At 37.8% G+C, this 22,479-nt stretch overlaps 1 protein-coding gene across 1 annotated transcript in view; it reads left to right on the plus strand.

Annotated features, from left to right (window-relative positions):
- The window catches only part of LOC125854733 (membralin-like protein At1g60995), a 42,466-nt gene that overhangs the window by 14,394 nt on the left and 5,593 nt on the right, over positions 1-22,479 (plus strand). The window contains exons 5-8 of the mRNA XM_049534314.1: positions 4,447-4,508; positions 4,625-4,719; positions 13,146-13,225; positions 22,130-22,213. Of these exons, the coding sequence (XP_049390271.1) occupies positions 4,447-4,508; positions 4,625-4,719; positions 13,146-13,225; positions 22,130-22,213 (321 nt within the window). The remainder of the gene's footprint in view (positions 1-4,446; positions 4,509-4,624; positions 4,720-13,145; positions 13,226-22,129; positions 22,214-22,479) is intronic.

Consider the following 22,479-nt stretch of genomic DNA (forward strand, 5'->3'; position numbering starts at 1 on the left):
GTGCAACCGAAACTACTTGTGGAGACGTTTGTTTATTTGCACGATACCGAAGGAACTCTTTATATTCCTTTAGAACACTAGGATCATAACTGGGTGGTGGACCATGCAAAATATAACATATGTCACGAGTATGTCCAGGTTTATGGCAATGACTACACTTGGATCGAGGTTTTCCAAAACGTTGTTTACTTGCGCGATTTCGAAGGAGCTCATTATATTCCTTTAGAACAATAGGATCATAACTGGGTGGTGGACCATGCAAAATATAACATACGTCACGAGTGTGTCCAGGTTTATGACAATGACTACACTTGGATCGAGATTTTCCAAAACGTTCTCTCCTTCGTCGATTCTCCATAGACTGGTATGTATGCTGGAAACTGACAGAAACTGCTACAGTGGTCTAAAAATATTGGAAGCTGCCGGAATCTGCCCATAGTGGCCTGAAAATTTTTATTTTACCAGGAACTTGCCAGAAACTGCCCTACAGTGGTCTGCTTTCGCCGGAAACTGCCTGTAAATCACCGGAACCTTAATTTTGGTGATCAGATCTAGAGAAAACTGACTGGGTTCTGGTCGGAAATACTGGACGACCCTAACAGAAGAAAACTGCTCGAAAACAGATGACCGGAGCAGCACTCACACGCCAACGCGTGACCAGATCTTGCCGGAAAACTTCCACCTTCGAACGGCGCGTGGAGGCGCGTGAGGGGCTGTTTTCCGGTGGATCTAATTGGGGTTCGGTCGCCTGAGCTTCCCGAGCCTCGTGATGGTGTTGTCTTTTGCACAACACCTTCATAACGAAAGATGACACAAATCAGTCCCAACCGTCGTCGCCGGAATTTGACACGGTGACTTGAAGTTTCTCACCAATGCTCTGATACCATGGGAAAAATATTACTGAATTGTGTATCTAAATAGTTACATTGAAACCCTATTTATAGACACTACATTGGAATCCTTTTCCAACTAAGATTCCTATTCTTATTCCTATTCCTATTCCTATTCCTGTTCCTATTCTAAGTAGGAAATACTTATTTATATTCTAACACTTTTTATGCCATTTCTTCCCAATATTGGATGGCGAAAAAGGTTACTGAGTTGGTATTTAACTGCTCATTTTTTGAATGTTATGTAGAAATTGAGCAAGAAGAAAAGACTTCTTTGTATTTCAGTATGTCTTTATATTCCATAAGAAGAGGTATTATTCATGTGAATCCTAATCAATCAGAGAAAGACAATCAATTACAATAAAAGGAAATATTCTAATCCTATGATGATTACTCTAGAAAAAGGAAAAGTAAAGTCTCCTAAAATCATGCTAATTAGTTAACACAATCAACACTCCCTCTCAAGTTGTCAAGTGGGAGCAAAGATGTAGCACATGGGGGCCTTGCAAACCAAAGTATGAAAAGTCCTTTTGCTGAGGCCATTTATAAACACATTATCTAGCTGTTCGTTTGACGGTACATGAAGCAAACTCAAGGGGCCACTAGTAACTTTCTCTTAAATAAAGTGTCAATCAATTATAATATGTTTTGTTCGCCTTTGGTTATGTTGAACAGGATTCTGAGCTATACTGATTACAACTTTGTTGTTGCAGTACAAGACTTTCCTTTTTCAGACAAGCTCAATTCTTCCATGCAACTTTTGTGGCCAAAGATGCTCACTAACACCCTAGGCCATAGCTCTATATTTTGCTTCCTTACTTGATCTTGCAACTACACTTCGCTTCTTACTTCTTCAAGTAACTAGGTTCCCTCTTCCGAGTGTATGATAACCGGATAAGGTCTTCTATCATTTAAAGATCAAGTGCAATCCAAATTAGTAAAAGCTTGCAAGCCTTTTAATAAAAAATCCTCTTTTTGATCCAACAACCTTAATCCCCAAGAAATAACTTCCCTAGATCGTTGATTTTTTTTATTTTTTTTTGTGTTGACAACTTCAATTGGGTCATCTCCTGAGATTACTATGTCATCAACATAAATAATGAGAAGAGTGTTTACCCTATTGATGTCTTATGAAGAGGGTGTGATGGACATTACTTTGTTGTAATTGAAAGAGAGCAACACATTGGAGGATATATCAAACCAAGCTCTAGGGGATTGCTTCTTTATGTACAAGGCTCTCTTCAGTTTGCACACCTTTCCCTGACATTTTTAAATCCAGGAAGCTATGTCAACTCAAATCCAATTGCATCCTCCTTTACTATAGTATTGATTAAGCTATATAGGACCGCAAATCAGGAAAAGAGATCTCGATCAAATTGATATTCCAATTTTCTTCTTGAACGTATTGATTTGATCCCATGAGCGGGACCAAGCATGTTGCCGCCAAAAGCAAAACCCCATATTTCTTCTATAGAATCTCCTAATTGTTATCTCCTAATTGTTCCAGAGCAACTAGAAAGAAATTCTTTGACCAGAGAGAATTTGGTTAAGATATAGGATACCTATCCAGAAGTTTTTGCAACTCAATCATAGATGATGGAGTCATCAAGTTAGAACTTCCAGTTATCTTGGTAGAAATTTGATATCTATTTTTCTGCCTCAACAAATCATTTTTTTCCACCAAGAATCGTGATATCTTTCTAAGTAATTGTTGGTCTCTTTATTAGCTCTTATTTGTGGTGCACAATCACCTGGAATGTAGGTAGTGGTTATGATTGATTTGACAAAGAAGTAAATATTGGAAAAAAGCATTGGACAACTTAAAGGAGAGAAAACTCGACCTCTTTTTAAAGAAAAATGGAGCCCTAATTCTTCTAGGGAGGGAAACTCAAGCAACAATTGCTTTGATACCATGTAAAAATTGAGAAAGAAGGAAATACTTCTTAGTATTTCAGCCGTCTTTACATCTCGCGAGAAGGAGTTCTTAATTATGTTTAGGTGGTACTTTATTAGTAGACTCTCGAGGCAAGTCTCCATCACATCCATGCTACCCCAATGCGATGTGTGACATCATTGTTGATGTCCCTACTTTCTTGGATTATAGACTCAAGCTCTTAGGAATAGTCTGTGTCGTAAGCCTCACTTCCACGTTTGCTTCATCCAATGCAACATTGAATTTGCACTCCAAATATTCGTTTTGGTCTTGCTCAACCTGAACCCTTTGGACTCCATAGTTTGTCTCCAAACCTCCAACCTAACATAAAATCTATCCTGTGTCTCATCAATCATTATTATGTCATCCGAGAATAACGTACACCATGGAAATTCCTTATGAATCGACTGCATCAACTCATCCAACACCAAGGCAAATAGGAAAGGACTAAGAACTGATCCCTAGTGCAACCCCATCCCAACTAGGAAGTGCTTCGAGTCTTCTGCCACCATTCTAACCGGAGTCTTGGATCCATCTACATGTCCTTTATCATCCTAGTATAAGCGATCAGAGCACCTCTAGTCTCCAAGCACCTCCGGGGGACATCCCTCGGTAATTTGTCATATGCTTTTTCAAGGTCAATGAATACCATATGTAGGTCCCTCTTCCTTTACCTATATTTCTGCACCCCTCTCCGCACAAGATGGATAGCTTTAGTAGTTGACCGTCTTGGCATGAATCCAAATTGATTCTCAGAAATGGACTCCACTTTCGTCACCTTCATTTCCACCACTCTCTTCCAAACCTTCATAATGTGGCATAACAATTTGATACCCGTGTAATTATTATAGTTTAGGATATCACCCTTGTTCTTGTACAATGGAATCATTGTATTCACCTCCATTCGTTGGGCATTTTTGTCGTCCTAAAAATAACATTAAACTACTGGAGCCATATTCACTAGTAAATCCAGATCCTATGTCTATAATGAATCTAACACATCAATAATAAATACAGGATCACTAGACCAAATTTGGTTACACCAAAAAACACAGAATCAAGATACAAACAACTTGATCTGTTCTATACTATTCTCTACGTTCTCAAAACACCTATCATTAGTAAAAATAATGCATGCATTAGTCTTGTGTATTACTAGTACCTTGTTTGGTACTCTTTTCCAACCTATGTATAACTAATGCTTGCATTAGTTATACACTCTATAGTGTATTAAGGTGTGTATTGCTAATACCATGGATTTCTAGGTATTAGCAATGCTATGATTTTTATTCATGCATTAGCATGATTAAAGACGCAATTGCCCCTTAAAACCTTTTTTACATCCTTTCCACCATAATAGTGGAGGGTATCTTTGTAAATTAAATTTATTATGCAATGCATGCTATTTTTTTATGCATCAAACCAAACGATGCATAAAATAATCTATGTATAATTAATGCAAGCACAACTAAAACATGTATTGCTAATGCAAGCATTACTAATACAGTCTATTTTAACATTATTCTTATACATTCTACCAAACGACCCCTTAGTTGTTTAATTGTTGTTGGTGGTTTTGTTGAATTATCTTGTGATGGTTGTGATCTTTATTTGACCTGGTAGTGCAGTGGCTTGAGACAAGAAGCAATGCATTTGAACCTAATTATTTATACACCAAAGAGAAGGTACTACTGTTGCTTTGTGGTTCTTACTGTTAATTTATGCATCTTCTCTCAAGTTGTTGATGAAAAGCTAAAGTTAGTCTTGTTGTAAATTCTTGGGTATTACCATTTATTTTTAGGGTTACTTGTTACTGCCCGAGGAAGCTAGATTGCGCCATAACATCCGCACAATAAACATAAGCATCTCTGCTCGGCATTCCTGCTTTGGTAACAGGTCAGTTCATACCCCTTCACTAAAAAGGTATCACTTGAATACATGAATTTGTGTTCTATAATTTTCATTTCATGAAATGATTTTTTAGTGCTTCCCTGGGTCCTGCGTGAACGCAGGATGCTTCATACACAAGTCTACCCCTTTGATATGAATTTAAGGTCATAAAGGCAATGACTATGATGGCTGTAGCATTTGTATAACACCCTCCCAGGGGAGGACACCACTTAGCAAAACTAATCTAATAAATAGAAAATATAACATTTTTCCTTTGTACCTATGTTATAAAATTGACCAACTTAATTTTTTTTTTAAAATAATGAAGAATCCCTTTATTAGATTTGAAAAAGAGTTCAACTGTTCTAATGAATATTTAAGAAACTAATTTACACATTCTAAACAGTCAACACTGTTTATTAGTGTAAATAGGCCCATGTGAGAAATATAAGAGAAAAATATTATTGAATTGTGTATCTACATTATTAAATTGAGATACTCCCTCCGTCCACTATTAATTGTAATACTTTCCATTTTTAGAGTCAAACTATAAACACTTTGACTAACATTTTACAATATATTTTTTCATCATATTGATGTGCAAAAAATTGTAATATATAGTACTTTTCGTATAGTTTTTGAATATCTAATTTTTTTGTTTAAAATATCGAATTAATGTAATCTAATTTAACTTTGAAAATTAGTCAAATTGACTTGCGAAAAGCGCAACACGACAAATAAATGTGGACGGAGGGAGTACTATTTATAGATGCTTTATTCCAAATCCTTTCCCAAGTAGTATTCTATATGTTTTTCCTGTTCCTATTCCTATTCTAATAATCCTCTCAAGCGGGTGCATACAAGTTGTGTGTACCAGGCATGTTGCAAATGTAATTGATATGAGAGCCAATGAAGAACTTGGTAAATATATTTGAAGGTTTATCACTTGACTTCACAAATTTTGTAACAATATCTCCTCAGAGTATCTTCTCTTACAAAGTGACAATTAATCTCAATGTGCTTAGCCCTTTCGTGAAATACTGGATTTGGTGCAATATGAAGGCCTGGTTGATTATCATACACAAATTCCATATGATTGATTTCTCCAAATTTTAGTTCTTCAACAATTGTTTGATCCAAACTAGCTCACAAGTTACTACAACCATTGCTCGATATTATGCTTCTGCACTAGATCAAACAACCACACTCTGTTTCTTACTTTTGTAGAACACCAAATTACTTCCTACTAAAACCCAATATTCGGATGTAGAATGTCTATCAGAGGGTGCTCCTGCATAATTAACGTTTGAATATCAATGATATGCTCATGACCTCGATCCTCGAAGAGTAGGCCCTTACCTGGAATTGGCTTTATATGTCACAAAATTCAAACAACTGCATCCCAATAACTATCACAGGAGAAGTCATAAATTGACTTACAACACGCTCATAGGAAAAGAGATGTCAGGTCTAGCCACTGTGGGATAATTGAACTTTCCAACCAGTCACCTATACCTTCCGGGATCACTGTGTGGCTCCCCTACCCTTGTAGGAGTTAGCATTTGGATCCATAGGAGTGTCAATGGGTCTACACCCCATCATTTTTGTCTCCTCAAGAATGTCTAAGGCATACTTGATCTGGATTGAGCAACTTCAATACCTAGAAAATACTTCATACTGCCGATGGAATTGGTGAAAGATATGTTGCTTCAAATTAGTGATACCATTTTGTTTATTGCCTGTGATAATGATGTTGTCAACATAAATCACCAAATAAATATATAGATTCGGTGTAGAATGTTGATAAAACATAGTGATCAACTCCACAATGAGTCATGCCAAAATCTTGAATTACTGTGTTGAACTTTCCAAACTAAGCTCGAGGAGACTGTTTAAAATTGTAGAGAGTGATGTGCACAGTCGACACACAAGGCTTCTAAGTTCCCCTTAAGCAACATAAGTAGGTAGTTGCTCCATATAGACTTTTCCCTCAAGATCACCATGTAGAAAAACATTCTTAATGGCACCCAAGGGTGTGGCCCAGTGGTCAATGAAGTGGTTGAGAGCCATGAGGTCTCAGATTTACACAGTAATTCAAGAAGGAGAGGTGTTGTCTCAACCATATAAGCTCACATGTAGCTAGTGCCATAGCTCGATATTTTGCCTCTGCGCTTGATCTAGCTACAACAACTTACTTTTTACTTTTCCAAGATATTAGATTGCCTCCAATTAAGTAGAGGTGTGCAAAAACCGATTTAACCAATAAATCGAACCGAAGAAAACACTATTGGTTTATTGATATTGGGTTATTGGGCTAACGGTTTTTAAACGGTTTTGCAAAATTTTTTATTGGGTTATTGGTTCGGTTTCCGGTTTTATAATTTTTGTTAATGGTTAAACCGATAACCCAATAAGGCTATATTAAATTTACTAGTCTTATTGTTAATGGTTAAACGATTGTTACTTTCACACTTTTTGTTAATGGTTAAACGATTGTTACTTTCACACTTTTTCTTAATGGTTAAACGATTGTTACTTTCACACTTTTTCCTTTGAATGTGTCTAGTGTCTAAACTTGCAAGAAAAATGATTGTTACTTTTATGATTATTACTTTCATGCCAAATGCTGGAAAAATCATATGGTTTATTTGAAAATTTTCTTATCGTGTATATAATATATATGAGTATTTTCTTATTGGTTAAACCGAAAACCGAACCGTTAAGTACCATAAACCGATTAACCAAAAACCGATAAGAAATATGTTATTGGTTTGGTTATCGGTTTGAAGTATTTACAAACCGAAAACCGATAAACCGAACCAATAACACCTAAAACCGAACCGAACTGACCGATGCGCACCCCTACAATTAAGAACACAATAACCTAAAGTGGACGGTCTGTCAGAAGGTGATCCTGCCTAATCTGCATCAGACAATGTTGGTGTGTCCCTTATCTTCATACAATAAACCTTGTCCTGGAGAGCTTTTGATATATCGCAGGATGCGAATCACTGCATTCCAAGGACTATCACAAGGTGATTGCAAAAATTGGCTAACTACACTAATAACAAATGAGATGTCTGGTCGTGTTATCGTAAGATAGTTGAGTTTGCCAACAAGTCTCCAATATCTGCTACAATCTTTTAGAGGCTCCCCCTGTCTTGGAATAAGCTTAGTATTTGGATCCATTGGACTGTCCACCTGTTTGCAGCCCAACATACCAACATCTTCCAAAATGTCCAAGGCATATTTCCTTTGAGTAATAGCAATACCATGGCCAGATTGTGCCACTTCAATGCCTAGAAAGTATTTCAACTTGCCCAAATCCTTAGTCTGAAAGTGACATGAGAGGTGTTATTTGAGTTGAGCAATACCTTCATAATCATCTCCTGTGATAACAATATCATCAACATAAACAATTAAAAAGATATATTTGCCATGAGATGAATGCCTATGGAATATTACCCTTCGGGGTGTCCCAGTGGTTTGGGCTTGGGACTTCCATCTTGGAGGTCTCAAGTTCGAAACCCCTTGCCAGCGAAAGCAAGGGGTTTGCCTTCTGGGTCGAGCTTGTTGCACTGGGCTTGCCTAGTGCGGGTTACCTCTCTTATATGGGTTGCAAGCTATTGCATAGGAGCGGGGGTTTTACCCTGTGCGCACTCAAAGGGTAGCGGCTGCGGGTTTCCCTTGTCATAAAAAAAAAAAAAAAAAAAGAATGCCTATGGAATACAAAATGATCAACTTTTGTTCGAATCATTCCAAAATGTTGAACCACATCTCGAACGCGACCAAACCATTCTCTGGGAAACTGCTTGAGACCATAGAGAGATGGACGAAGTTTACAAACTAGTCTAGACTCCCCCTTAGCAACAAACCCTGATTGTTGCTCCATATATACCTCTTCAACAAGTTCTCCATGTAGGAATACATTTGATATCCAATTAAAAATGGGGCCAATGATTCGTTGCTCCATAGAGATGAGAAGACGGACATAAGCCATCTTGGCAACTAGTGGAAAGTGTCTCCATAATCGATGTCTTAAATTTGAGTGTATCCCTTAGCAACTAGTCTTGCTTTGAGACGATCAATAGCTCCATCCGAACCTACCTTAATGGTGAATACCTAACGACAACCAACTGTGGTTTTGCCTTCAGGTAAAGGAACAAGCTCCCAAGTACCATTATCATGCAAAGCAGTCATCTCCTCAATCATTACTTGACGCCAACCTGGATGAACCAGTGCTTCTGCCACAGTCTTAGGAACTTTGACCGATGATAAGCTAGTAAGGAAGGCATGATATGAAGGTGACAAACGATGATAACTTAAATAAGAATAAATAGGAATTTGATTGGCTGTAGTTCTAGTACCTTCGCGAAGAGCAATGGGAAGATCATCGGATAAGTGCTCGACCGAAGCAGAAGACATTGTTGGAGCAGGTAATGAGTCACCAAGATTGTTTTGTGCACCTGTTCAGTTAGAAGTACCAACTGGATTAGCAAGTTTAGCAGGAGGCTGAGGTCGTCGGGAATAGACCTTAAGAGTTGGAGGTGGAGTTGGGGTTGGAATAGTTGGAATGGGAAGAACTGCTATGGCCTTTTGATTTTCCGTATTAGGAGAAAGATGCGGAGAAGTCTCGAAAAAAGTAACATCTGCAGAGATCAAGTACTTATTGGTAGAAGGATCAAAGCATTTATAACTTTTTTGTAGACGAGAATACCCAAGAAAGACACATTTAAAAGCCGTGTGCTAAAATTTATCTTTTCCCGGGGTAAGGTTATGAACAAAACAGGTGCAACCAAACACACGTGGAGGAAGAGGAAACAAATTTTGGTCCGGATAAAGGACTGAGTGAGGACTCTGATACTGCAAAATAGATGAAGGCATGTGATTGATTAAATAACAAGTCGTAATAACAACATCACCCCCAAAACGTATAGGGACATGATTGTGAATGAGCAATGTTCGAGCTGTTTCAATTAGATGCATGTTCTTTTGCTCAGCAACTCCGTTTTGTTGAGGAGTATGTGCACAAGAAGACAAGTGCAATATGTCCTGGGATGACATAAAATAAGAGAGAGAAGTAGAGAAGTATTCTCGAGCATTATTACTGATTAACTTCTTAATGGAAATGCCAAATTGATTGCGGATTTCAGCATGAAATTTCTGAAAGATAGAGAATAGCTGAGATCTATTTTTCGTTAAAAATAACCATGTGCACCGAGAATAGTCTGACACGACTTGGACCCCATATATTCGAATGAACAATTTCAAACATAGAGATGGCCCTATTATTGACGCGTTTGGGAAAGAGGAATGAGTGTGCTTACCAAGCTGACACGACTCACATTCTAACAAAGATAAACTAGATAAATTGGGGACCATCTTTTGCAATTTCAGGAGACTAGAAGACTTGGATGACCCAATTGACTATGGAGCAATTCAAAAGAAACAACAGAAGTGAAAGCAACATGTGGTTTTGGGATAAAGAGTAGGTACAATCCTTGTGACTCGTGTGTCCTTTTCTAATCACCTGCCCCGTACTCCGATCCCGCACAAAACAAAATCATCAAAGAAGGTTATATTGCATTTTAGGTTTTTTGTTAATTTGCTAATGGAAATAAGATTGTATGGACCTTCAGGTGCAAAAAGGACTGATTTTAAATGTATGGAAGGCAGAGGATGAGCTATACCTATCCCTTTTACAATCGTCTTTGATCCATTCGCCAAAGTAACAGTAGAGAGAGTAGAAGGGGAAGTAAGAGTAGAGAGTGTTTTTGTCACCAGAAATATGGTTAGAAGCACCAGAATCAAGAATCCATTGTTCCTGAGACGAAGACTATGCGACATAATCAAAGGAGTTATTAGGTTGTATTGTGCAAGCAATTGATGATTGTTGCCTTGATTTTTAATGCTGAAGGTAGTCATTATAGTCTGGTCCAGTTAAAGTGATAGATTGAGATGATCCATCCAATATGAGCCTTTTTTTTGTCACAAAAAGAAGTATTGGAGAAAGAGAGATGAGATTTGACAGTTTTCTGATATTGTTGATTTAGCAACCAGTTGATCAATCCCTCTATTTTTTTTTCAATTTTTATTACTGAAATAGAAGAACATTCCGAGAAAGGGCTAAAAAAACAATAGCTCTGATACCATGAGAAATTAGAAGAAGAAAAGAAGAAGAAGAGATATTGGGAATTGAATTGATTGATCATTCCCTCAAGTTGATGGGATTAAATAACTTGTTACAGATAATGTAAATAAGGAAAGAAGATGATAAAATATTACACAATCTCGTAATTGCCTAATTAAAGAGATTAGAAAATATTCTCATAGCTAGATTATTTAATCATACCATATTTAAATTTTTTCATATCTACACTATCCAAATATACCATAATTAACAACAACCATAGATAGAAAAAAGGTACACATGTTATTTTAGCCTTGGGAGAGAAAGTATTATTGTAATCTAGCCCAAATATCTGAGTATACCCTTTGGCAGCAAAGCGAGCCTTAAGTCGATTAACTTGACTATTTAGACCAATTTTGATGGCATAACCCAACAGTAGCCAACAATGGATTTGCCTAGCTTCCAAGTACCACTTGTATGTAAAGCAGACATCTCGTCTATCATAGCTTGCCTCCACTTGTGTGGGAAAGTGCTTCACCTATAGTTTTAGGGATGGAAATATAGGACAAAGATGATACAAAGGCATAATTAGGTGATGATAGACGGTGATAACTCAAGAAAGTGTAATGGGGGTTAGCATTACAAGTGAATCATATACCTTTTTGAAGTGCAATCGGCTGGCTAGGAAAAGGCATGTCCGTAGTAAGAGCAAGGTCTGGCGTATGACATGAGTCATCTAGGCCTAGTGCTGGATGCGGAAGACGATGATAAGTCAGGAGTTGTGGCATTGCTGGTGGAGATGTAGAGTAATTGTAGATTTCTCAAAAGCCGGTATAGGTAAGAACTGAGTTATGGACAAAACCTCAGAAATATCAACATGATTAGAAGATGTATAGTAAGGTTGAGATTCAAAGAATGTGACATCGGTTGACATAAGATATCGACGAAGATTAGGTGAATAGCAACAATGCCCTTTTTGAACTCAAAAGTAATCAAGAAAGTCACATTCGAGAGCATGAGGGGCAAATTTATCTTTTCTTGGGGATATGTTATGAACAAAGCATGTGCTCCCAAAGACACGAGAGGGATAGAGTACATGTAACTGAGGAAACAATATGGAATAGAGAATCTGATTCTGAATGTAAGATGAAGGCATTCTATTAATTAAATAATAACAAGATGTGAGGATTGCATCACCCCAAAAGTGCAGTAGAACATGGGATTCAATGAGAAAAGTGCCAGCAGTCTCAATGAGATGTCTATTCTTCCTTTTTGTTGAGTGGTGTACAAACAAGATGTCTAGTGAATAATTCCTTAGTGAATCATAAATTCCTGAAACTGGTAGGATAAGTATTCTAAGGTATTGTTACTACGAAAAGTATGAATCGAACACCAAATTGATTTTGTATTTCGGGAAAACTTTTGGATATAGAAAATCACTCAGAATGATCTTGCATTAAGAAAATCCAACTACATCTTGAATAATCATCAATGAGACTAACAAACTAACAAAATCCTAAGGTTGGCTGATTCTAGTAGGACCCCAAACATTAGAATGAACTAATGGAAAAATAGACAGATCTGGTTTTGTGGTGTTTCCGTGGTCACCGGCAGAGATAGAGAAAGAAAGTGTTGCAGCGAGGTTCTTGCATTCGCCGGAAAAGAAAGAAGAAGACCGGAGTTTCTTGCATTCGCTGGAAATGAAAGAGAGAAGAAGAAGAAGACCAAAGCAGTATTTTCCTTATTCAGTCGTAGTCGCCGGCAGGTTTTATTACTCTGGGGAGTTTGCCGGAGATAGTTCTTGCCAAAGGTTGCTGGGAAATTGCAGGTTACCCAGCGGTTGTCATATATTGAAGAAGAATTCTCATCTTTGTTTTATCTTTTATTTTTTTCCTCTGTTTTATTTCCCATTTTATGTTACTGAGCTTGTTTTGTTATCTCTTAGAACAGACGTGGTGGAAAAACATGGGACAGGATTATGGCCTTACAATGCAAATAATGTTCCCTTCCCCTTTTTCTCTTTCAACTTCTTGCTTGATTAGCAAATCTTTCACTCCTGTGAGTACACTTTTGCTGTAACACCAGTCATTCATCAAAAATTATAACTGCAAGGATTCCTTTACCCAAAAACTTCCTTTTCTTTCTTATGCCCTCTTATTTGTGATTACGACTTGGTTGGTCAAAGTTTGTTACTCTTATTGAATTCAGTTTACATTTGAAGATTTTAATACAATTGAGTTCTGATAACTTATTTTAGGTAAAACTTCATATTTTAATGGAAAACTTCTTTTTTTTTATCCAGGTGGCAGCAGCTTCTTATAAACAGACTTGTGGGATATGACACTATATTGATGAATAGTTTGTTGAATTCTCCTGGTGAAGGTATAAAGTATTCAAGACCTCAACAACCTTTTGTCTGTTTATCTGCTCTCACTTGAGTAACAGCATATCCTGAGGTTCTGTGTCCACTGCTATATTCCATTACATTGGCCATATTACTGTATGATAAACCAGGAGGCCCCATCTGCATACTTAAAGCTAGAACAAAATAAGTAGGTGACAGTTTCGTTATAAATGGAAAAATCAAATCATACTTGACATTGTGTTGAACTAGAACCAGAACTACCTGCACAGATACTTGGTTTGAACAGCTTGAAACGTATTGTGACTGGTTTAGGCAGCTTAAAGAAAAGACTTGTGCGCAATTGTAGAATGAAAATTTATGGTTCAACACAGTTGAACACTAGTCGCCTCATATTTGTCGCCTACATTTGACATTGAAAAGCCAGTTTTTGTACATAAATTACATCATGTGGAAGATCAATAATTTCCAAACACTACAATCAAATAATTACTATGCCTCAAAGCCATACTATATGAATCTTCTATATCCATGAAAAGATCCTCTATTTCAAGTGTGCTCATTTGGACTAATATATTTGAGAAGGTAAAGTAATTTTATGAATTAGATCAGCGCAAAGGATGTGCTATTGGGATGTACCATTAGCAAAAGAACACTCAACAAAAGTGTGCCCTGTCTAATCTTGTAAAGAGTCTAATGATTGTAGAACTGTTTCAGCCTCATATGCATGTTCCATCCTACACCATAAGCAAAACAAAATATACAGTTACACTTTATCTTGTTGGTAGAGCTCACAGAATCTTCAAAACATCTTCTATTTGGGATAATTTCATTAGAATACTAAATATTTTCTTTCAAGACATATTAGCGGTTCTCTAGAATCAGTGTGTAAGAGTCCTTGTGAATATTCTAGAATATATGTAAATATAGTAGGTAGAAGGGTCGAGCACGTTGCAGCGGGCTTGCCTAGTGCGGGTTACCTCTCCTGTGTGGTTTGCGAGCTATTGCATAGGAGCGGAGGTATTACCTTGTGCACACCCAAAGGGTAGCGGCTACAAATTTTCCTTGTCATAAAAAATAAGAAAATAAATAGTAGGTAGTGTAATTAAGTTGCTCGGCCTCTCCAAAAATGTTGCCACATCCGTGTCAAATCCTTAAAAAAACACTATTTTTGAAGGATCCAACACACACCTATTGACATTTTTGAAGAGTCCGAGCAACATAGGCGTAATCTACTCCTATTATAATTAGGTACCGACATGCCTTTCCCTACATGCACATGTATGCTAACTAGACTATAAAGTCATTTTGAAGGGTAATCACATTATGGCTAATTTGTGAGTTTTTTACACAATTTCTTTGAAGTTTGGGGTAAGTCCATTTTCCTCGAAATATCACAATGGAACATATTTAGTCATTCAAGTTTTCAAAAATTAAGTATGCTTAGTCTTTAGTAGAATGTCAAACTATGTTTTTTAAAACTGATGGAGAAGTCACTTTTATAACCTCAACTCTACTCTTCTTGAAAAAAGAGCCAAAAAAAAACTCTTGTTTCTTTTATCTATATAAAAAACACCCCACCCTTTTTTTCTTCATCATTGTAGAACAAAGTGTCACACAATTCTTCCTTCACATGACTACACCATGGATCTCTTCTACCTCACCCCAGAGAATCTTACACCTAACTCCTATTTTTAGTCATCTTTACATTCCTTCATGATCTATATAAATTCACTCATAGAGACAACACATACAAAACAACATAACGAGAAATATATGTATATAATAAAGTAGAAAGAGCTTTGCGATACACAAACAACCTTCTCATTCTTATCACAACCGGGAGAGCAGACTAGCCAAATACACACACATTCACTCATCCCCAAAAAATGACATACATTTCACATTCCTTCACTCTTTTTCTCCATACCATAACAATAGAGGCATGCAAGAGCTTACCATAGTGACAATTGGTTCCCACTTTCCCTCTAATTTCAGAGTTTATTCATCACATCCAAGTAGAAAGCTCTTAGAGGCACTCATTCATACTCTGACACAAATACCCACACCCATACTGAGTTAGTTGAGAAAACATACATTCATCTCACCACAATATGACACATAACTTTCCACTACAAAAGAGCCGACACAAGTAGCTTTGACTCTTGCTAGTGTGTCTTTAGATATGAGCATAAGATGATCATATGCATTGCTTGTGACTTTCCATCTACATGAGTTGTCTCATAAATACTCTTTCAACAAACAAACTTTATAATTAAAGTAAAAAAGATCAGAAGTGCTCAAGTTTATATTTTAGGGACAAAGTAGACCTACCCACAATGTTTGGGACCAGTTACTGTGTCGGTTCAGCAGAGTGGTTTCACCAAAGGTGTTCTTTCCGATCTGTATGCATTTCACTCTCTGCTAGACCCTTTGCTCCTACCAAGCACCTAAACAAGAATTCTTGAATAATAAATAACAATATTTACGATCAAGAAGTACCTAATTATGTTTTGGATTGGCCATGAAAGGAGAAGTCTAGAATGCTAACAGGTGCTTGTTATATTGAATTTACCTGATAAACATCTCGGGACATTGATTGGGTAAGTCCAAAATGACACTTTCTTCTGACCCATTTTTTTCCCTCTTTTTGTCACTCAGAAAAGACAATCAAAGCGACCTCCTTGAATTCAAGCAATCTTTTTGTAGGTGTTTGTCCTCAATTCAATTGGGAGATTCAAGTATTGTATATGTCATTGGTCCAATTCTTTTTAGGAACTTCCCATAATAACAAACTTGCAAAATGGGTTTGTGTTATAAACTCTTTTTTTTTATGTGATTGTCAACCTATCACTACTCCCTCCTTTTATCTAGGCTTGGAATCAATATGCGAAACTCACATAGGCAAAGTTGTTCTCCAAACTCTCAATGACAACATACCTCGTGAAATTCCACAAGTGGGGTTTGGGGAGGGTAGAGTGTACATAGATCTTACCCCTACCTCATGGAAGTAGAGAGGCTATTTCCAAAGGGCCCTCATCTCAAGTGTAGCAAATCAAAATAGTAATGAAAAATGAAAAACGGTAGTGGAGAAAGCATGCCAACTAATAGAGAAGAAAAAAGTAGCATCCACAAAATAGTGTGATCACCGAAACACAATAAATAACAAATGGTAACAGATAACAAAAGAAAAAAATTACATGAATAACACTAATACTACGATTGACACGGTGCTCGAGACCACCACTAAGCGTAATCCCGTTGAAAAGCAATTAAAAGCTCCACTGCCTACTCTAATCTTCTACCCTAATTCACGACCTCCACATCTTCGTATCTAAGGTCATCTCCTCGGTAACCTGAAGTTGCGCCATGTACTTTCTAATCACCTATTCCAATGCTTCTTTGGCCTACCTCTACCTCTCCTCGTACCCCCTGTATCCAACCTCCCACACTTCCTCATGGGGGCGTTTGCACATCTCCTATTTTTTGATGATCTAAAGGCTTCCATTGCTTGCATCAAGGAGATGCATACGAGTTACAAAAGAGTGTAGCAAAAATAACTAAGAAGCTCCATTACAAACATTATACTAAAGACAAGGAACTAGCAAAGTTCAAAAGGGTATCTGGGGAATCTATAGGGGACAAATAAACCCAACTATACAGATACAAAATGCATTTAGCTCTTAGAGATCGGTAGGTAGTTGATATCCCATCAAAGTATCTTCTATTTCTCTCATTCCATATACTCCCAACAAATAGTTACTGGTATGATCTTCCATATTATCTTGATGGGGCTATCCACTTTCCATTTGCTCTAGCTTTCGAATGCGTCTTTGATGTTTTGTGGCATGACCCATTTGAGACCAAAAAGTGTTATAGACATGCTCCATTGATCCGATGCCACAAGGCATTGTAGATAAAGGTGGCTATGTGTTTCTGTTTCCCTCAGGCACATATAGCAGCTGTTGACCATCTGAATTCTGAAACTTCCACTTTGCTAGGTTCCCTTGTGTCAAACATGCTTCATGCATGGCAATCCAACTGATGCAACTTATCTTGGGGGGAATTTGCTCTTTCAAATAAGATTTCATGGCCAACTCTCTGTGATTGTGCTCGGTGGACCTAGAAGTTTGTAGGTTGCCTTCACTAAGAATTTCTTTTTATCTGTAACTCCCCATTTGAATTGGTCTGGGCCTAGGGGTTGATGTTTCCATCGTGAAGTGCTACTAGCAGATTTATCATTTCCACTCCCAGTCTTGTAGGTTCCTTCTGAGACGCATTTCCTTCCCTGTTCTGTTGTACTGTTGAGTCAGGTTCACTGCTATCTGAAAAATGTTGGGGAAATCAGACATTAAAGGAGAAATTTCAAGCCATTTATCTTTCCAAATATTGATTCTCTGGCCATTTCCTACTGCAAGATGGTGGAACGGTGAGAACTCTCCCCATTGCTTACTCATATACTTCCATACTCCAACCCCATACGGTTCAGTTAACTGCTTTGATCTCCAGTGATTCAGTGCTCCATACTTGGTAATTATAATTTCCTTCCAAAAGCTTTGCTCCTCCCGTGTGCATCTCCATAGCCACTTCATCAGGAGACACTTGTTATGCAAGGCTAAATTTTGTATGCATAAGCCCCCTTGCCTCTTAGGCAGTATGTCTTTGTCCCTCTTGACTAGGTGAAATTTGTGCTTATTGTTGTTTCCTTCCCAAAGGAAATCCCTTCTTATTCTGTCAAGTTTTTCCAAGACCTTGCCAGGAATGGGGTGGAGAGACATATTATAAGTTGGAATTCTATCTAGCACCTGCTGATCATAGTAAATCTTCCTCCCATAGATAAATACTGGATTTACCAAGAAGCCAACTCTAGATACGTTGTTGCTTTGAACTTAGCTCCAAGAGGAATTCCTAAATAGGTGGTTGAAAGTGCTGCAATGCTGTACCCAAGGATGTCTCACAGCTCTAAAGGAATCACTCCATTTTGGTGAAATAAGAAATCTGTCTATTCTTGAAGCTTGTTAGGAATTGAAATCGATGAGATCGAATCTCCAGTTGTTCCTCCGTAGCTCAGTGGTAGAGCGGTTGGCTCCTGCTAATACATCCCACATCTCCTCCCTTTGCGGATTTGTGTGAGGACCATAGAAGCTAGTAAAGTACCATCTGAAGTTCTCATTAGAACATTCCAGTATACAAGAAATAGAATGACAACCTAGCAAAGTATCCACCTTAACCCATTTCCTTTTGTTCCAGATCACAAGAATACCCCCCCAAGTGCCTGATGCTTTAAGCTCCACCCAATACGCCCATCTATTGCCCCACAACTGTTGGATTAATAAGCCTGAACATTCTTCAATTTTGGTTTCCTGTTGCAAAAAAAGGATATCAACTCTCCACTTTGGAATGAGAGATTTGATTGTGCATCTCTTCCTCTCCTCATTCTGCCCCTTTACATTCCAACTCAAGATTTTTAAGTTCATCCAGACAATGAGTTGTACTGCCTACCCTTGACTCCATTCGATTGTTGCCTGCTTCTATCATAATTGATCCCACATGTTAGTCTCTTTTCTTCCCCTTCCCCTTTGTTCTTCTTCTCTTTCCCTAACATCTACTGCTTGGATTCATGTTGTTCTATTTGAATTTGCCTTCTTTACTCCATTCTAAGAACTAAATCCAAGAGGTCATGTTCGAATCTTGTTGCATTAACACCAAACGCTTTACAAGACTTCAACATGGTGATTTTCGTCCACTTTGATGTGTCAATGGTATTAGGCTTGTCTATAACCTGGGGACAAGTACCCTCCTTTATACCATGTTAAAGGGGTTAAAGGGAGAGCATCGCACACTCCGTTTGAGTCTGTATCTGAGCTGGAAACAAAGATTAAGTCCATGCATGGGAGTCACAGAGGTCTTTGTATTCTTCCTTCTTGATAGCCTTCATCATCAGCGTCTGAGGGTGAATTTCTGAGGAAAGAATCGGCGATTGTTTTTGCATGAAGTTGCTGTGGATTTTTCAGTCCTGTGTCTCTTGTATCTCAGATGCCTGCGCATTAAATTTGTTTGTGCTTGGGCTGGACGTTACTTTTCAAATTGTCTTTTGAAGTAAGAGACTGACCTCCTTTGAGACTTTTGCTTTGCCTTTTCTCCTTCTTGGGCCTTAAAAATAGCACTCTTTATCAGCCTCTAGGCCCAAGACTGGCCCACCTCCATTGTCCATTCTTACTAATTATCTGCTTTACCCTTGCCCTTTTATCTGCTGGACAAAGCTGTGCTTCTGCTTTCAATTTAAAGCTGCCAACTTGTCCTTCCTCTAATGATGCGTTCTCTGATGTGTCATCCACTTCGGACGTCTAACCTTTCTTGCCGGCATTGTTTCTTCCGGTTAGCCTGATTTTTGTGTGCAAATCTTCTAGAATCATGATTTCATATCCCCCATCTCTCTTAGAATCTCTAATTGCCTCAGAATTTCTTGTATGTTGTTCCCAACACATATTCGAGCCCAATAAAGATAGGTTCAAAGTTGTGTCTTCGTCTATTCCGATAAATCCTCCACATTTATCTCTGATAAAACTTAAAGTTTCAAACGACAAGGCATGGATTGGGACTCCTAAGGCTCGTATCCATTCGTTCTCCGATTTCTGCACCATTAAGGTGGATCCAGCCACCGGCGACCACCATTCCAGTGTCAATATTCTCCCTTCCTAAACCATTCGCCGGCTTTTACCCTTGCTGCTTCAATCTGAGAGGGGAGCTCAAATTAAAATTGGTTGTTCTAAATGGGGGCGACTTTGAGCCCTACAGTGACTTGCCATTTCCCAACGAACCAATCCTGAATGACATCCTTTTTAGGGCAAATGTTTGAAAGATAATTCTCTATGTTCCTAGCCCCTATCTCAGTATTGGCTATGCTTGGCAGTTCGATAATCTTGCGGCCTCCTTAAAGGATCTCGACTTATCAGCATAAAGATGGAACCTTGGGTTTGGGCAAGGACCCGAAAAATTCTGAATCTTCACTGTTGTGTCGCTGCACCCTTTGTTATAGATTCCTTTTGGGATGATGACTGCATCCTTTATATCCCTTTCTATTCTCACGAATCGACCTTAACTATTGAAATTTTGAATGACTCTGAAAGTGTAGGCTTGGACTTGTCTTCCCCACCTTCTGCACTTGTTGCCATATTGTAAAGAAGCAAGTTTCAAGGCTTTGCAGATCACCTGGGGATTATTGCCATCGATTTTGATGCTGCTAGTGAACCTTCTACTACTTCTGTTAAAAGGAACCATCTTTTAACTAAAATGCTTAAATTGAAAAACTTCCTCTCGTGCTAAAAGAGAATCCCCAATCCATGACTTAGGGCAAAGTAGGAATTCCATCGGTAAAGCACTCACCGGAGTTACGAACTGAGAAAAAAAAAAAAAAGAGAGGACACGAGAGAGAGAAAGGTGTGTTTCCCACAAGAGAGAGCATTTTTTTTATATTTGCACATCTCCTCTTCACATGCCCAAACCATATCAACCTCGCTTTCCTCATCTTATCCACCACAGTGGCCACTCCCACCTTGTCCCATATATCCTCATTCCTAATCTTAACGCTCGTAGTATGCCTACATCTATCTCAGCATCCTCATTTCCGCAACTTGCATCTTCTAAACATGAGAGTTCTTGACTTGCCAAAACTCCGCGTCGTACTACAAAGTCGATCTAACCACTACTCTGTAGAACGTTTTTTGAACTCCACATGATTGAAAAAAAGAAAATACTCCCTCCATCCCATTTTATGTGGCACACTTTTCTTTTTAGTCCGTCCCAAAAAGAATGTCACTTTACTATAATTAGAAAGGATTTTATCTTTAAAATTTCCTCTTTTACCCTTAATGAAATGATTACTCCACATAAATATCTAAGGATTGTTTTAGACAACAAGTTTAAAAGTCTTCTTTTTTCTTTAATATCATGCCAAGTCAAATGGTGCCACATAAAATGGGATGTAGGGAGTATCTATTTGTACAAAACTTTTTCTCCTTTGATAAGTCAACATGGATTTGATCCCAACTAGTTTGGGATTGAGGAGTTGTTACTGTTATATAAGTTGACATGGAAAAGAGAACATGATGGAAAATAACAATGTTAAGAGTCCAAGTATTAAGGAAGTAATTCCAGGTATTTTACGTAGATAAAAGTAAAAGGCAAATTGGCCACAACAGTTTAGTTTCTTCCAGCTGACAAATAGGAAAGCCAATCTTAAAAACTGAAGCCTGTAAATTAGCAAATTACATAGAATATGATGATTTAGAAGTTCATGTGGTACACAGCAAATACTGTAGAGTAGATGATTTAGAAGTTCATGTACTAAACAGGGTCAGGAGAGATTCTAAAGCTGGAGTTAGGCAGAAATGTATAGTTTATTTAGACTACAACATTGTGTGAATGTATGTGTGTGTGATTTTTGTTCTCTAAGCCAAAACCAAAACCAAATTCTGGACGGTTTTCCAAAATTAAAAACCATGTCACCTAACATGACGGAAAAATCAGTAGAAACTGTAGGCATGGTTAATTTACTTAACATCAGCTTCTGTTTTGTTTACTTTAATTCTTGTATTTTTTCGAATAACTATAAGGTCCAATAAACTCTCTATCTTGGTACTTAAACCATTTTTGTGTTAATTTCAGGCATCTTCTTATGATACCTTCATTTGAAAAACTGATATATTATTTCTTAGTGCTCTTCTGCAGCTGGTTACCCCACCCCACACACACACACAATGTGTAGCAGATCTAAACTTCTGCATTCTTTCGAAGTGTCTCTATTTTGGGTTGGGAGAATCCCACAGCCTCTTGATTTATGAAGATTCTAGTATTCAAGTCTCTTTGGCATAGTTTATTGCCTTTTACTGTACTGATGCTTCATGATAATATATATTCTGCAGGTTATCTTTATAATCACCAAACAAAGGAGTTCTATAATCTTACTTATGCACATGAGCAACCTGAAAGTTCTGCGAGATTTGGAGGTTTATCCTTCTTTCCTATTCTCTTCCCAAGTCTAATGTCATGTGTTTATATTGTGGGCTACTGCATCCTTTACTGAATTCAATTGAACTTTATTGTGAAAATTGGATGTTCCTTTTCCTTATACTCATCTCAATGTTGTTTCACCCTGAATAACAGCAGGGTACGGCATCTAGTGACTTCGAACAATGGGGTTTTCTGTAGTTTGTTAGCGGAGTGTTGAATTTTGATCTTAGCTAGGTAACTCACAGATGCACAGAATTGTATT

Source organism: Solanum stenotomum, chromosome 2 (assembly GCF_019186545.1).
Source record: "Solanum stenotomum isolate F172 chromosome 2, ASM1918654v1, whole genome shotgun sequence".
Taxonomy (NCBI): Eukaryota; Viridiplantae; Streptophyta; class Magnoliopsida; order Solanales; family Solanaceae; genus Solanum; species Solanum stenotomum.